The 14,423-nt window shown below is 40.6% G+C and overlaps 1 protein-coding gene across 2 annotated transcripts in view; it reads right to left on the minus strand.

Annotated features, from left to right (window-relative positions):
• Positions 1-13,216, minus strand: part of RPGRIP1 (retinitis pigmentosa GTPase regulator interacting protein 1) — a 42,035-nt gene extending 28,819 nt beyond the window's left edge. Inside the window, exons 1-10 of one of the 2 annotated variants that reach the window (XM_012649441.1) lie at positions 12,971-13,216; positions 11,087-11,247; positions 10,466-10,609; positions 9,871-10,021; positions 7,007-7,459; positions 6,694-6,845; positions 5,618-5,960; positions 4,241-4,425; positions 3,394-3,597; positions 2,317-2,455 (exon numbers count right to left, since the gene is read on the minus strand). In XM_012649441.1, coding sequence (XP_012504895.1) covers positions 2,317-2,455; positions 3,394-3,597; positions 4,241-4,425; positions 5,618-5,960; positions 6,694-6,845; positions 7,007-7,459; positions 9,871-10,021; positions 10,466-10,609; positions 11,087-11,247; positions 12,971-13,193 — 2,155 coding nt within the window. In that variant the 5' untranslated portion in view covers positions 13,194-13,216. Of the gene's footprint in view, positions 1-2,316; positions 2,456-3,393; positions 3,598-4,240; positions 4,426-5,617; positions 5,961-6,693; positions 6,846-7,006; positions 7,460-9,870; positions 10,022-10,465; positions 10,610-11,086; positions 11,248-12,970 lie in introns of those variants that run through there. The other variant, XM_012649442.1, reaches the window with a different exon arrangement.
• Between the last annotated feature and the right edge of the window lie 1,207 nt (positions 13,217-14,423).

Raw genomic sequence — 14,423 nt, forward strand, 5'->3', positions numbered from 1 at the left:
CCCAGCCTCATTTTATTCTTTATGTCTCTTTTTTCCTTTTTTGTATTTGCTAACTTGTTGCCTCTCCTAGCTTTATTCTGGATATTTTCATCAATTCTCATATTAGTTGTGTCTAATATGCTTTCAACCTATCTCTTTCTCTGTTATAATTTCTGCTTTTAGTAGTTCTAAAATCTTTATTAGTCATTTCCAAATTTGCAATGTATTTTGAAAACACTTTGTAATTGATCCAGGTAAAAAAAAAATCTCATAAATGGGAGCCAAAATTATTAAGTGAAATTTGATGAGGAACAAAATATTTATATAGTCTTGAAATATCTTCACATAGATTATGTAATAATTACAAAGGAGGAAACGATAACTTTATGGTGGAACAGCTTGGCAGATGCCTTCTTAACCAACTGATCAAAGTTAATATAGCTAATAAGGCACAAGCCGACATCACGTAACTCCTAATTGTGATGCAGTGAGAATACAACATCACTTCTGTGATTTTCCTTTAAAAAATTCATAACCTGAATCTAATTATGAAGAAACATCAGACAAATCCAAATTAAGGAACATTCTACAGAATAACTCACCTACACTCTTCAAAAACGTCAATATCATGAAAAACAAAGAAAAGAAGAGGAAATGTCCCAGATTAAAAGAGACTAAAGAGAAATGACTAATGCCTGATCCTGGATTGAATAAGCGGGAAAAAATCTTGCTGTAATGAACATTATTGGGACAACTGTCAAATTATGAAAATGGCCCGGATACTAGTAATAATATATCCATGTTAAGTTTTTCAAATGTGACCACCGTATTGTGGTTATAGAATATAATTTTCTTTTTCTTAGGAAAACAAATATACAGCAGTAAAGGGCATAATGTTTACAACTTATTCAAATGTTTCAGAAAAAATGATAAAGTAAATAGTGGCAAAATGTTAAAAGCTGGTGAATTTGGGTGAAGGGTATATGTAGTTTTTTGTATTATTCATGCAGCTCTTATCTACATTTGAAATTATCTTAAAACAAAAATGTTTTTAATCAATTTTCATAGTTCAGTTCCTTCCTGAAATTTTAAAACATAGCTTTTATCTTCATGAAGCTAGTAAACACAGTTATTGTATAGCTTGTGTCTGATAATGTCAACATTTGGAGTCCTGGTAGGCACCTGGTGAACACTTACAAATGCTCGAAAACACAGTTCTGCCTCTCCGGGCATAGGCATCTCAAAATGGTGCTGCCTTCAGGGTTCCAGATCAGACAGTGGGAAATTCTATTCTGGGCAGACACCTGCCTACTCTGGGAAGACACCAGGTTCAGACTACATCCCCATTTACCTACCCTAAAAGTCCACCAGAAGCATCGTTCTCCCTCTGCTCCGGCTCCTCCAGACTAGCAATGTGCTAGGGCTGAAGCAGTTGAACTCATCTCTCTGAGATCTAATCATCTCCCTGATCTAGGATAGGTAATTTTTCCCTCTCTTGGTGGCTCTTTAATACTTCCTAAAAACATTAAGAAGATTTTAAAAAAACATATTAATTTTGGGGCCGGGTGCAGTGGCTCACACCTGTAATCCTAGCACTTTGTGGGGCCAAGGCTGGAGGATCACTTGAGGTCAGTAGTTTGAGACCAGCCTAAGCAACATAGTGACAGAAAAAAGACAGAAAAATTGGCTGGGTATTGTGGTGCGCACCTGTTGTCCCAGCTACTTGGAAGGCTGAGGCAGGAGGATCGCTTGAGCCCAGGAGTTCAAGGCTGCAGTGAGCTATGATGTCACCTGCATTCTAGCCTGGGCATCAGAGCAAGACCCAGTCTCCAAAGAAAAAGAAAAAGAAAAAGAAAAATATATATATATACACATGTAAATAAACTTTAGCTTTTTAGTTGTCATCAATGGGAGAGTTGATCCGAATTACCTAGTTTGCCATAACTATAATCTGAAATCATGTCCATTTTTCATTATAACATGAAAGCCTTGCCTTAGTTTTTAAAAATTTGCATTAACCTCACAAATGAGCTAATCACGCTCTTTCTCCTACTTCTTTGTAACTATAATTCATAAGACCCTGAGGCAAATTAACATTTTATAAATACTAGGTAACTAAGCCAGCTAGCTCTAAATACATGGAAAGTTACTTTCTCTGAGAATAACAGCCTTTGTTGGCTCAACCATCACATTTGTAAAAGAAAACCGGGCCTAAGGTCTTATGTACTAATTTTCCAAGTAAAGTTTAGCAGTCTAAGATGAAGAAAGAAAGCAAATAACTGGCTTGATGAAATAATTAAATGATTAAACAAAAATTAGATTTTAAAAAAACAATACCATTTATAGGATGCAGGGGTTCCTTCTGTTTCAGTGGTGAATGGGATATTGCCATTTCTTCTTTCTCATGCTGATTTTCAAAACCATCATCTGTAGAGATTTTAAGCCCTGAGAACTTCCATTCAGTATAGTTCACCTGCTTCAGAATAAGAATAACAATATTATATAGCTGGTAACATCTTGATTTTCTTCCTTCCTTCCTCTCTCTTTCCTTTTTAAAAAAAATTTCAATAGATTTAAGGGGGTACAAATTTTTTTTGTTACATGGATGACTTGTATAATGCTGAAGTCAGGGCTTTTAGTGCACACTGTACTCGATAGACTCTACCCTTGTCTGAGTTTCCAATGTACATTACACCACTTTATGATCATACATGCCAATCGTTTAGCTCCCACTTATAAGTGAGAACATGTAGTATTTGGTTCTTATTTTTTTCTTTTTTTTTTTTGAGACAAGGTCTCGCTCTGTTGCCCAGGCTAGAGTACAGTGGCATCATCATAGGTCACTGCAACCTCAAGCTTCTGGGCTCAAATGATCCTCCTGCCTCAACCTCTCGAGTATCTCGGATTACAGGCATGTGCCACCACACCCAGCTAATTTTTCTATTTTTTTGTAGGGATGAGAGTCTCGCTCTTGCTCAGGCTGGTCTCGAACTCCTGGCCTCAACCAATTCTCCAGACTTGGCCTCCCGAAGTGCTAGGATTACAGGTGTGAGCCATCACAGCTGGCCTGTTTTTCCTTTTTAATACTAGCCCTTTTTAATTTCTAAAATTTAGTACTTGTTTAAAAATAAATACCATACACACACACACACACACACACACACACACACACACACACGGTATTAAAGTTCTAAGCATAAATTTGTAAAGTAAATAATGTGCTGAATTAAATTACACTGAAATGAACAGCCCAGGGGTTTATTAAACTACTTTTGTTTGTGGAAACACATGCCAGCCACAAACAGCTATGATTATTGCTTATCTTCGGTGTCATCTTCTGCTTCTACCTCAAGAATAATACATTTGGGGACACTACAACCCTTATTTTGGTTCTTCAGGTTTCTAAGATCTTACTTGTAATGTATTTCCATTTAAGATGTTACGGCTAAGATATTCCATTCTGTTCTTTCCTTGAACACCTATTCTTTTGCCATGTTTTCTTCTTGAGTAGCTTGCAACCTGATGTTCCTTTTCCTTTCTTTCTCCCACCTGAGGAGGTTTTCTCTTTGTTTGATACTGGCCAGCTTCAATGGGAATCTCAGCAGATGCCATCTGGTCCTGAATGGAAGGATCAGAGACAACCTTACAAGATGATATTTTAACAACCTTTGATACTCAAGGAAGGGACTTATGGCCTGGGCACAGTGGCTCATGACTGTAATTCTAGCACTCTGGGAGGCCAAGGCAGGAGGATCGCTTGAGCTCAGGAGTTTAAGCCCAGCCTGAGCAAAAGCGATACTGTCTCTACTAAAAATAGAAAAAACTAGCTGGGCATGGTGATGCACACCTGTAGTCCCAGCTACTCAGGAGGCTGAGGCAGGAGGATCACTTGAGCCGAGGAGTTTGAGACTGCAGTGAGCTAGGCTGATGCCACAGCACCCTAGCCCAGGCAACAGAGCAAGACTCTGTTTCAAAAAAAAAAGAAAGATAAAAAAGAAAGGGATTTATGAACTAGCATTAGACTTCACTTTTTTCCTGCTCTAGAGCTGAGAGATGCTATCTCTCTCTCCCTCCTACAATAAAACTCAGGGTTTTTCTCTATCAATACCCTCATGGCATTATAAGGGATACAGATTAAGTTTGCAGAACACATAACATTCACAGAAGGAATTTCTTTTACTCCAATTTCAATACTGTCTCCTTTGAATCTGCTCCATAGGATTGGCAGAGATCTGCTGCCTCGGGAGTCCTGGAGAGTTACCTCTGAAGGAAAGGAAGACTTTTCCTCATCAGATGAGATCTCTGAATTGCCTTCGGTGTCATTCTCTTTAGGCTGAGCTTCTGGTTTCAGAATGCTCTCAGGGGGTATGTAGGGAGACTTCCAATCCAGTTGTACTTGAATAGATCCATTGGGTTTTCCCACAGGGTCGAAGAGGTTAAAATCACCTAAGAGACACACAGACCTTAATAAAACCTGATCTCCTGAAATAGGCAAGTGAGCATTTATCAGCATCTTATCTATTTCCCCCCATTTTTTATTTCATGTAATTAATTAACATCTATCAAATAATCATGATAATGATACACTCAGAAGTAATATAAAATAGCAGGGAAGTCAGAATATTAATAGAGGAAGATCAGTATCTCCAGGTTTCAGAAAGAAACAGTCAAAAGATGTATGGAGAGGAATACAGCTTGCTTGTCATCAGTCATCCAGCCAATAAACAAAACTGCATTATTATTATTATTATCAAATGTTTACTATGTCTTAGGCATACCCAAAACCCATCATCTACACTCAAGTGGTCCTAAGAAAATTTAAGCAAAATGGCTTTTTCAAATGCCAGACTTCTCATTTGTAACACTGATTAAGAGATGGCTCACACTGCCTCCCCTGTCTGACAAAGGAGTTGTGAGCAGAAGTATCAGCCCTTTTTTAAGCAGTTGTACTGGGAGGAGGGAGGCTCCACACACTTCCCAGAGCATCCAGAAACTTGTTAAGTATGGTTGGTACTGGCTGTACTTATTCACGCTTCCTAATCAGAGCATGGATACCCCTACCTCATCCTCCCAGGACTGTAACCAGAAAGTCAACCCCACCCAGGTGCACCCCACAACCCTGGGTATGAAAGTTAGGCAAGATAATATGGAGCTCAGCTCCATACTTGGGCGGTGGGGTGGAATCCAAGAGATTTGCCTTTGTTATGGTCTGGCATGCAAGTCTCTCTAACTTGTATCTAATGTTTTAAAGAAGTGAGAGAATTGTGGGGGATTGTTAAGGTCTCAGTTTATAATCAGCTATCTAGCCATTCACGAAGAAACAATAGGCCCTAAGTAAAGACAAATAGCACTACAGACTTTTAAAAAGTTTGTTCAGAGGTAGAGGTATGGAATTCAGGTTGGCGGGTCTATCCACTTAGGAATCTTGCTTTTCTTGCCAAAAAGAAGAAGCCAATGTTTTCAGATGAGGAGTGAGGCTCTAAGTTTTCTGCTTTGTCACTCTTGACAATATTCTAAAGTCCTTTCATCAGATCTTACGAGAGACTGTTCCAAGCAAGTAATCAAAGAAAAGTAGAATCAGGACAGGGAGACAACACTGGGCAGAGAGTACAAAGATGTAATAACCCTGAACTCCCACCTTTAATAGATTTGTTTTGTGCAAGAGACAGCAAGGGCACTTGGACTTGACCAAGGTATGAGCCAGGCGCCGAGTCTTCATCATCAAAAACGTATATACGTAGGGCCTCCCGCCTCAGATATTGATCCAAGTCAGAGGTCACAAGCACTGGAAATCGAGCCTGGTCTCTAAAGTAAGGATTGTTACTGGCTGGAATGATGGCAGTGTCATGGTCGGAAAAGGTGAAGAAGCGGTATATGGCATATGGACTAGGCTGAGTTCCCAGCCGTCGACTCTGGAGGCCACAGCACCTGGTGATTTCAATCCGCAGTTCATTCTGAGGTTTCCAAGTCTCTGATCTGGACTAGAAAGATGTTGATCTTGGATTGAGGAAAAGAGCAGCCTGAGAGTGTAGAAGGTGAAGCCCAGCACCCTTGGTGAGGAAGAACTATGATATGAAGAATAGCTATCCTGACTGGGTCACAGAGAAACCTAATGACCTTCACCTGCCTGCAAATTGGGTCTGGCAGTTATTTGAGGGAGATGCTAGCACTCAGGCCTTATCTTAGAGGATGGCACAAAGAATCTATTTTGTTCACAGCAAGGAGAGGTAGCTAGCTCCAAGAGCATTATTTCATTTCTAACTCAAGCTTGACCAAGGGAATAATCTGGACCATCTGTGGTGTGACAGTTTTTCTCTTTCATTCACATTCAACAAATACTTATTGAGGCCAGGCATGGTGGCTCACACCTTAATCCCAGCATGTTGGGAGGCCGAGGCAGAAGGATTGCTTGAGTCCAGGAGTTCAAGACCAGCCTGGGCAACATAGCCAGACCTTGTCTCTACAAAAAAGTTAAAAATTAGCCAGGCATGGTGGCATGCACCTATAGTCTCAGCTACTGGGAAGGCTGAAGTGGGAGAATCTCTTGAGCCCCAGAGTTAGAGGCTGCAGTGAGCTATGATCATGCCACTGCACTCCAGTCTGAGTGACAGAGTGAGACCCTGTCTCTAAAAAAGAAAATACTTGTTGAGAGTGAAAGACTGAGCTGTTTGGCTGGGGCTCCTTTGAGATGCATGGGCACATCCTTTGTCTCACCTCATCCTCCTGGGCCTCCCAGGCTCCAAGCACATTGGCTGACAGGTAGACCTGGGCTTTCTTTCGTTTAATGCATGCCTGTAGGCTGGGTCTTATGGGGAAACGCAGCCTCATCCAGTACTCTAGCATCCCAAATTCTTCTCCACCAACTCCTGGGTAGCAGAAAGTATGAAAGGCATGGATAATACAGATGGTGTGGCAAGGATCAAGAATAAAGGCAGAGGAAGAAATGGGAAATCACCAGGAGAGCAACTATAGACTTTGGGAAATTTTGCATTGGTCCTAGGAGCTGTAGGAAGGCAACAGCACTTACCAGTAAGTGTAGCTGAGCCATGGACTTTTTCTACAGTCTCTAGCACCCTGTCAAAGCATATCCATCCAGCTGCAAGGGTGTTGTGTTCACTGGCCACAGCCTGGTATAGATCAAGCCGGGCTGAAGCCCCTTGAAGGTATTGCAAGAAAAGAGAATCTATCTCCACCACATACTGGGAGGTGAAGTCATAGAGGGGCTGTGGTCCCACAGACAGTGGGGTACAATGGGTTTCAAAATCATAGAAGGAATAGGTGCAGAAAGTGGTAGGTTGTGTATCTCCAGCCTGAGCCAAGGCGGCAGATGTCAGGAAGGCCTGGTGGATGTGGAGTTCAAAAAGATTCTCGCTCTGATGCAGCAGAGAAATGTCCACTCCATCCTCATCTTCATGGGCTGGCAGTGTTTCCAGACATAATGACAACTGTCGGGTGCCATAAGCAACATCTTTGAGCTGTTCTAGAGGGGAAAGAAAACTGCCTATCCATTAAAGGGTAGGTAGCTCTTCCTTAGAGTAGAGGAGGGTACACAAAGGAGAATAAAACATGGTGGAAGTCCAAGTTGTAATTATTTCAAGAAACCATATAATTAAAAAGAAAAAGCAATACAATGACAAGTAGGAACTTTGAATTCCGATGGCCAAATAATCCAATGCCTGCTTTAGAGAGAAAGTACAAAATAAGTGATTGGAAAGTAAACACTAAGCTCACGAAAACACTGGGGACACATTTTGTGACATAGATGACATTGTTTTGGATTACATCATGGTCCTACAAATTAATTGGTAATTCCATAAGAGAAGCACTAGAAAAATACAGTTTGAATATTTCTAAAAGCATGGCATATTGGCCATGGAGAGAATAACAAGTTACAGATACAGTGTCTGTGACATTACATTGGGTCCCACCAAGAAATGCTTCCCCTTCTCCAGCCAAATCAGTCACAAGAGTTTTCATTCTGTTCAGAATTTGGTTTCATCATAAGAAGGCAAAAAATCCACTCTAAGTCAAAGAGTAGTGGAGTAAAAAGTGGGAGAGGAGACTTACTGGAAAGAGGTCGAAAATACTGGCAGTGGGATGCCAAGACATGTAGACAGTCTACTGAATATGGGCATTACCTCTCATGTCCAACCAATCAGACTTTGATATATAGTCTGTTCCAAATTGGAGAGTATTTGAGTCATCACAGTGTGTTGATGGTGAAGGTCCTATTTTAAGAGTTAAAGCAGTAGAATAAAATTGTCCTACTGATACATAAAATTTTCCATTCTGATACATCAGAATGTCTTTATGTCCAAAAACATCCGCAATGGAATACGCAGATTGACCAATGGTTTCTTACTGATAAGATTAATATGATCAAATGCAATATATTTAAGGTTTTTTTTTTTTTTTTTTTTTAGACAGAGTCTCACTCTGTTGCCCGGGCTAGAGTGCTGTGGCTTCAGCCTAGCTCACAGCAACCTCAAACTCCTGGGCTCAAACAATCCTCCTGCCTCAGCCTCCCAAGTAGCTGGGACTACAGGCATGCGCCACCATACCCGGCTAATTTTTTCTATATATATTTTTAGTTGTCCAGATCATTTCTTTGTATTTTTAATAGAGACGGGATCTCGCTCTTGCTCAGGCTGGTCTCGAACTCCTGAGCTTGAGCAATCCACCTGCCTCTGGCCTCCCAGAGTGCTAGGATTACAGGTGTGAGCCACCACACCCAGCCTATTTAAATTTTTATATGACACAGGGTTAATAGTCTTAGCATAGAAAGAACGTCTATAAATCAATAAGATACTATTAAGAAATGGGCAAAGAATAGGAACAGTTAATTCTCAAAAGGAATAATACAAGTAACTGGTAAACATAGGAAAAATTCTTTAGCCTTACCAAGGATCAAAGAACTATAAGTTAAGGAAATTAAATATTCAGAAGTAAGGTTATTTATCCTGCACTGTCCAAGGAGAAAGACATAAGAATTTCAATCCAAGAGAGGATTTCCTTTGTTATATGGCAGTTACCTTTTATCTGATTCACCCTGGCATAGGTAAACCATGCCCCAGAAAGACTTATCTCCTTTTATTCTCGTTCCTTGCTCACTAAGAAACCTGCCTACAGATTCTGCTTGCCATAGAGAGGACTGCCCTGAACAGTGGTTCCAAATATTCTAATGGCAGCAATGGAATAGCTATTATCATAAAATAACAAATGAACATTTAGGTTTAAATATAAGTTTCTGGTGAATTTGGTTAGTGTGAGTCAGATATCTCACCACTAGGTATAATAACAAAACCAAGTTTCTTAACGTACAAGGCTAAGAACACACCCTGGTCATCAATGACTGTTCTAAATATAGGAAGTACCACAATACGAAACTTGCATTAAGTGTCCAGCCAGCTGCTCTGTCACTGAGGACAGCCTGAAATTGTAACAAAGTTGTTAGAGACTTTTAGAGAGAAATCACAGAAAAGGATAATGGTAGATGAGTGATAAAGCTCTATTACCGGACAAAACAGCTTTGAGGAAACAATGAGGGGGAAGACAGAGAGAGAGAGCGTGTGTGAGCACAAGTGTGTTATACCACCCTGAGGGCCAACAGTGATACTCTCATTCTCAAAATAGGATCAACCCCCTGGAAGCAATTTCTCAGCCCTGTTGAAACTCTCCAGAGAAATCAGAGAAATATACTGACATGATGGAGGGAAAGAAGTTGCTAACATGTATTAAAACAACAAAGATGACAGGGTAAAGAACAAGAGGGATGAGTCACAAGGCATAAGAGGCAGCCTTCCAGACATGTACACAGAGGGGAACATAGGTGTTAGTTGTGTGAAGGGTCCCAAGATGAGGAGAACAAAGTACTAAGTTACTAAGACTTGCCAGATGTTGGGAGGCCATGGCTTCTTAAAATACCTTCCAGTTGCTTGATACGGTTGTTCTTGAGGTCTAGGAGTTGACTCAACCTAGCCAGTTTTTCTTTGTGATCTCTATTTTCATTATCAACTCTCATCATCATGGCCTCCAGTTCCTCCTGAAACAAAATAACGTCTGAACTTTTCCATCTCAGTAGCCTAGAACCAAAGAGCTCAGATAAAAAGGTGGCACTTGCTGGGTAAAGACGACTCTGCTATCTCCTTAGGGCAGGTTCATCTACTAGAAAAAGGCTTGGCTTCCTCACAGATCCCTCTAGGACTAGTTGTGCTATTTGTGCTATAGGGTAGTCTTTTCCTAGGACTAGCAAAATTTGAACCCAGAAGCTTCACACTGGCCATTTTCATTAGCTTTTTATTGGCTTCTAGTGCCAAGGTGCCATGGGTATGTGTTCTTCAAAGGACAGCATATTCTGTGTTTGCACAGGCCAGCATATCACCTGGCATCAGCCCTGGAAACTCAAGTCTTGCTTCATTCCCAGTCTCCTGAATGGTTCCCATGAGTCTACTTATCTATTCCCTTCCTGTACAACCTTTTCTTGCACCTGATAACACACGTTGATTTTGCGCTGAAGAATAAGCATGTCTCTGGTCTTTTCTAGTTCCAATGTGGTCTCTGCATGTGATACTTGCAACACACTTAACATCCGGGACAGTTTCTCTTCTTCTTGGTTTTTTGGTTCACTGGGCTGTAGAGGGAAAAGCATTGGTAGAGGAGAGCATAAATATGACAGGTACAGTAATAACTATTTTTCATAAAGTAGTTGTTGGTAGTAGTAAAATGCTGGCAGCAGAATTTACTCCAAAATGTAAAAGAGAACCTGTATTATTACTTCACAAGTGCTCTCTTCCCTAGTCCTCATGCTCAGTAGCAGCAGTGAAGGGAGATCATACAGCCTCTAATGTCTATTTGCTTTTCAGCAGATCATTGCAAGTCCCCACCTGAAAAAGATTCTGAATTTTATGAGCTATAAAGAGTGGGAATAAATGGGTAGAGTTCCTGAAGCTCTCTCTACTCTCAGGCTTCTCAGATCCTTTCGAAAAATATTGTCCTCAATCAGGACAAAATATTATTCAGTTACTTCCCTAATCTCTTCATCTTTCCTAGACATATTTGCCAGAGAACCCTCTGTAGAGTGGAAGAGTTTGTTTAAAGAGGCTCTTACCTCTATCTGAGTGGTCTCTTGGAATACAGTTGGGTGAGCAGCTGGTTCAGATTGGCTGTCAGGATTTTGGGAAATCGTGGCTGTTTTTTGGAGGAGCTCTACTTCCTGTTTATGCTTCTGAAGCATGTTGGTGACTTCAAGCTTCAGATCCTTGTTTTGGGCTGGGGAAAACATAATCCAGAAAGTTGAAACCCTGTAGTTATTAGTAACCATGGTCAGAATTGGATCAAGTGTGAATTAAATTTTCCCACTAATGTTTCATTTATTTGTATAAATTTGCCCTTAGAGAAGCAATTCTCTCTTATTTCTACAAAGGGCCTCTAGCTCACTGACCCAGTAAACTGAGGTGACACTTGCACTCCAAGAACAAAACAAAAATACATCTACAGAACTGTAGTGTGGAAGGGGGAATAACGACAACAAAAACAACAGCACAAAAACAAAAACAAAGTCACTTGACTGACTAGAGCACTCCAGACTTTTTGGCAGCACCATGAAAACCAGTATCTCACCAACTCCACTCCACTCCATTCTGACTTCTAGGCTATTGGCTCTCTGTGGTACCCACCTCCCTACCCACTCTGACCTAGAGGGAGGATGGGCATTTCTGTGTGTGTGTTTTTCAGGGAAGGAAGGTGACCAGTGTTTAGAAAATAGATCGCTTCATCATCATGCATTAGACAAGGGGTTAAATTAGATTGTCCTTAAGGTCTTTATAAGACTTCACTTGTACTTCATACATACTACAGGGTCCTTGGCAGGTGCTCCTAAACTTTATCCTATTATGGTTCCTGCCTCTACTTTTCTTTTTTTTTTTTTTTTATAAATTTTTTTAAAACTTTAAAACATGGAACGCTTCACGAATTTGCATGTAATCCTTGCGCAGGGGCCATGCTAATTTTCTCTGTATCGTTCCAATTTTAGTATATGCGCTGCTGAAGCAAGCACTTTACTTTTCTTGATGTTACATTTCTTTTCCTTCAGTCTCTTATCTGAATATATTAGAATCTGATGAGATATGAGTTTGATAAGACTAAATATTAAGGTCAAGGCTAGGAAAAAGAAGTGAGATGAAGGTCTTTGTGATAGTATTTTTAAATCTTCCAAATAACTATCTCCTGTAATCAGAGTTAAGACAGGGGGTAAAATGGTAGTGGTAACCAAGAGTAGTAATTTGCTTCTCAACTTCAGGTATCAAGGGCTTAAAAAAATGGCTCCCATTCACCTCTAAAAGGATTGATGAAAATGATAAAAGGCAGAGAAATTCATTTTCAATACTTTCAATAAATAAAATGAATGTTTAAAGCCAAAATAAATTAAAAACTGGCATCCTCCCAAATGGAAAGACATTATATAAGAAAAAGTAAACATGTGAGATAGGTAGGTGTCATGCTTTCCTGATTGTAAACCTAATTTATTTATTATTTTTTTGAGACAGGATCTTGCTCTGCCACCCTGGCTAGAGTGCGGTGATATCATCATAGCTCTCTGCAACCTCAAACTCCTGGGCTCAAGTGATCCTCTTGCCTCAGCCTCCCAAGTAGCTGGGACTATAGGCACATGCCACCACTTCTGGCTAAGTTTTCCGTATTTTTTGTACAGACAGGATCTCCCTATGTTGCTCAGGCTGGTCTCCAATTCCTGGGCTCAAGTGATCCTCCTGCCTCCACCTCCCACAGTGCTAGGATTACAGGCATGAGCCACCATGCCCAGCCCCTGATTGTAAATCTGATCTAACTGCCAGTGTTATTATTCTAGTTATCTATGACCCACAAAAGAATAGGATCAAGTAAGAGGATTGGAGAAATGATGGCCCAAGTTCCCTTCTCCCAAACCAGATGCAGAGGATGTTGTACTTGAGACAGTTTTCAAGGCCCAACCTACCTTTCTCTCTAGACAGCTCAAGTAAGACTTTTTTCTTCTCCTCCAGCTCAGCATCCAGCTGATCCTGCAACTGAGAGACTTTCTGCTGCAGCTGTTCTCCTATGAGCTCGCTGTTGCAATGAGGCTGATTACTGCTGTCCAGCATGCTGAAAATGGAAGGCAAGTTGCCAGGTGGATGCTCGAAGGTATGTGATATGACGTCTTTATTACAAAATTTCAGCATCTCCTGGGCCTAGTTCATCATTCATTCCCCTACATGTTTTTTCTGCCCCTTCTTTATTTGTAACTGTCATTTACCAACTGCCTTGGAACTTTTGGGTTCCACTAAGAAGTTGCTCAGTATCACTTCTGCTTAGGTCTCAAGTATCTCACTGAGCAAACACTCAAAGTCATATCGATTTCCCAAGGAACTTCTCCAGCATGATGGCTTTCTTAGGCAGGGAACTGTGTACCAAGACATTCTCAGGCCTGCTGGATTAGAAATGAAGAACAAAATCTTCCTTTTTCTCACCCCATTCCTCCATCTACCTTCACCAATCGCTAGTTTAGAGAATACTTGCCTTTGAACTAGATTATAAATTACTACACTGAAGGGCAGGAATTAAACTTTTCAACAACTGTATCCTCCATCCCATTGTATCTAGCTATCAGGGCAGACCCATTCTGAACATAAAATACACGTGGCCAGTTCTTGATCATTTACAAAAATGACATGACACTGATTTTTTTTTGGAGACAGAGTCTCACTCTGTCACCCTGGGTAGAGTGTACTGGAGTCATTATAGCTCACAGCAACCTCAAACTCCTGGGCTCAACAGTCCTCCTGCCTCAGCCTCCAGAGTAGCTAGGACTACAGGCACGTATGATCATGCCCGACTAGTTTTTCTATTTTCTTTTGAAGAGATGGGGTCTTGCTCTTGCTCAGGCTGGGCTGGTCTCCAGCTCCGGAGCTCAAGCAATTCTCCCACCTCTGCCTCCCAGAGTGCTAGTATTACAGGCATGAGCCACCACACCCAGCAAAACTGATAATTAAACAATTATTTCTGCTTATGTCTTTTCCTACTTATCATTTTAATAAATGTGGTCAAAACATAACTTTCTTAGGCTGGTGTTAAGATTTCTTTGCACTTCCTGACCATAAGTCATCAAGCTATGACTTAAGAAGGTAAAATTTCGAGTGATGAAGGGAAGAGGCCAATAGTGAAGTCTGTCATAGGGGGTCTTCAAAGGGATAATCCCCACACTGCTTCATTTCACTGAGTTGAAGAACATCTGTTGTTCTCAGAATACTCCCATAAGAAACCCCCAATCTAACTGCAGCCCCCTTTAACTAGGTAAGAAGGCACTTTTAATGTTTAAAAACTTCTGGGTATTTTTAATTATAAAATGAATACGTGATATATGCTTATTGTGAAAAATAAGAATAACACATTAGTATATAGAATAAAAGGGA

Source organism: Propithecus coquereli, unplaced genomic scaffold, assembly GCF_000956105.1.
Source record: "Propithecus coquereli isolate 6110/MARCELLA unplaced genomic scaffold, Pcoq_1.0 Scaffold3, whole genome shotgun sequence".
NCBI lineage: Eukaryota > Metazoa > Chordata > Mammalia > Primates > Indriidae > Propithecus > Propithecus coquereli.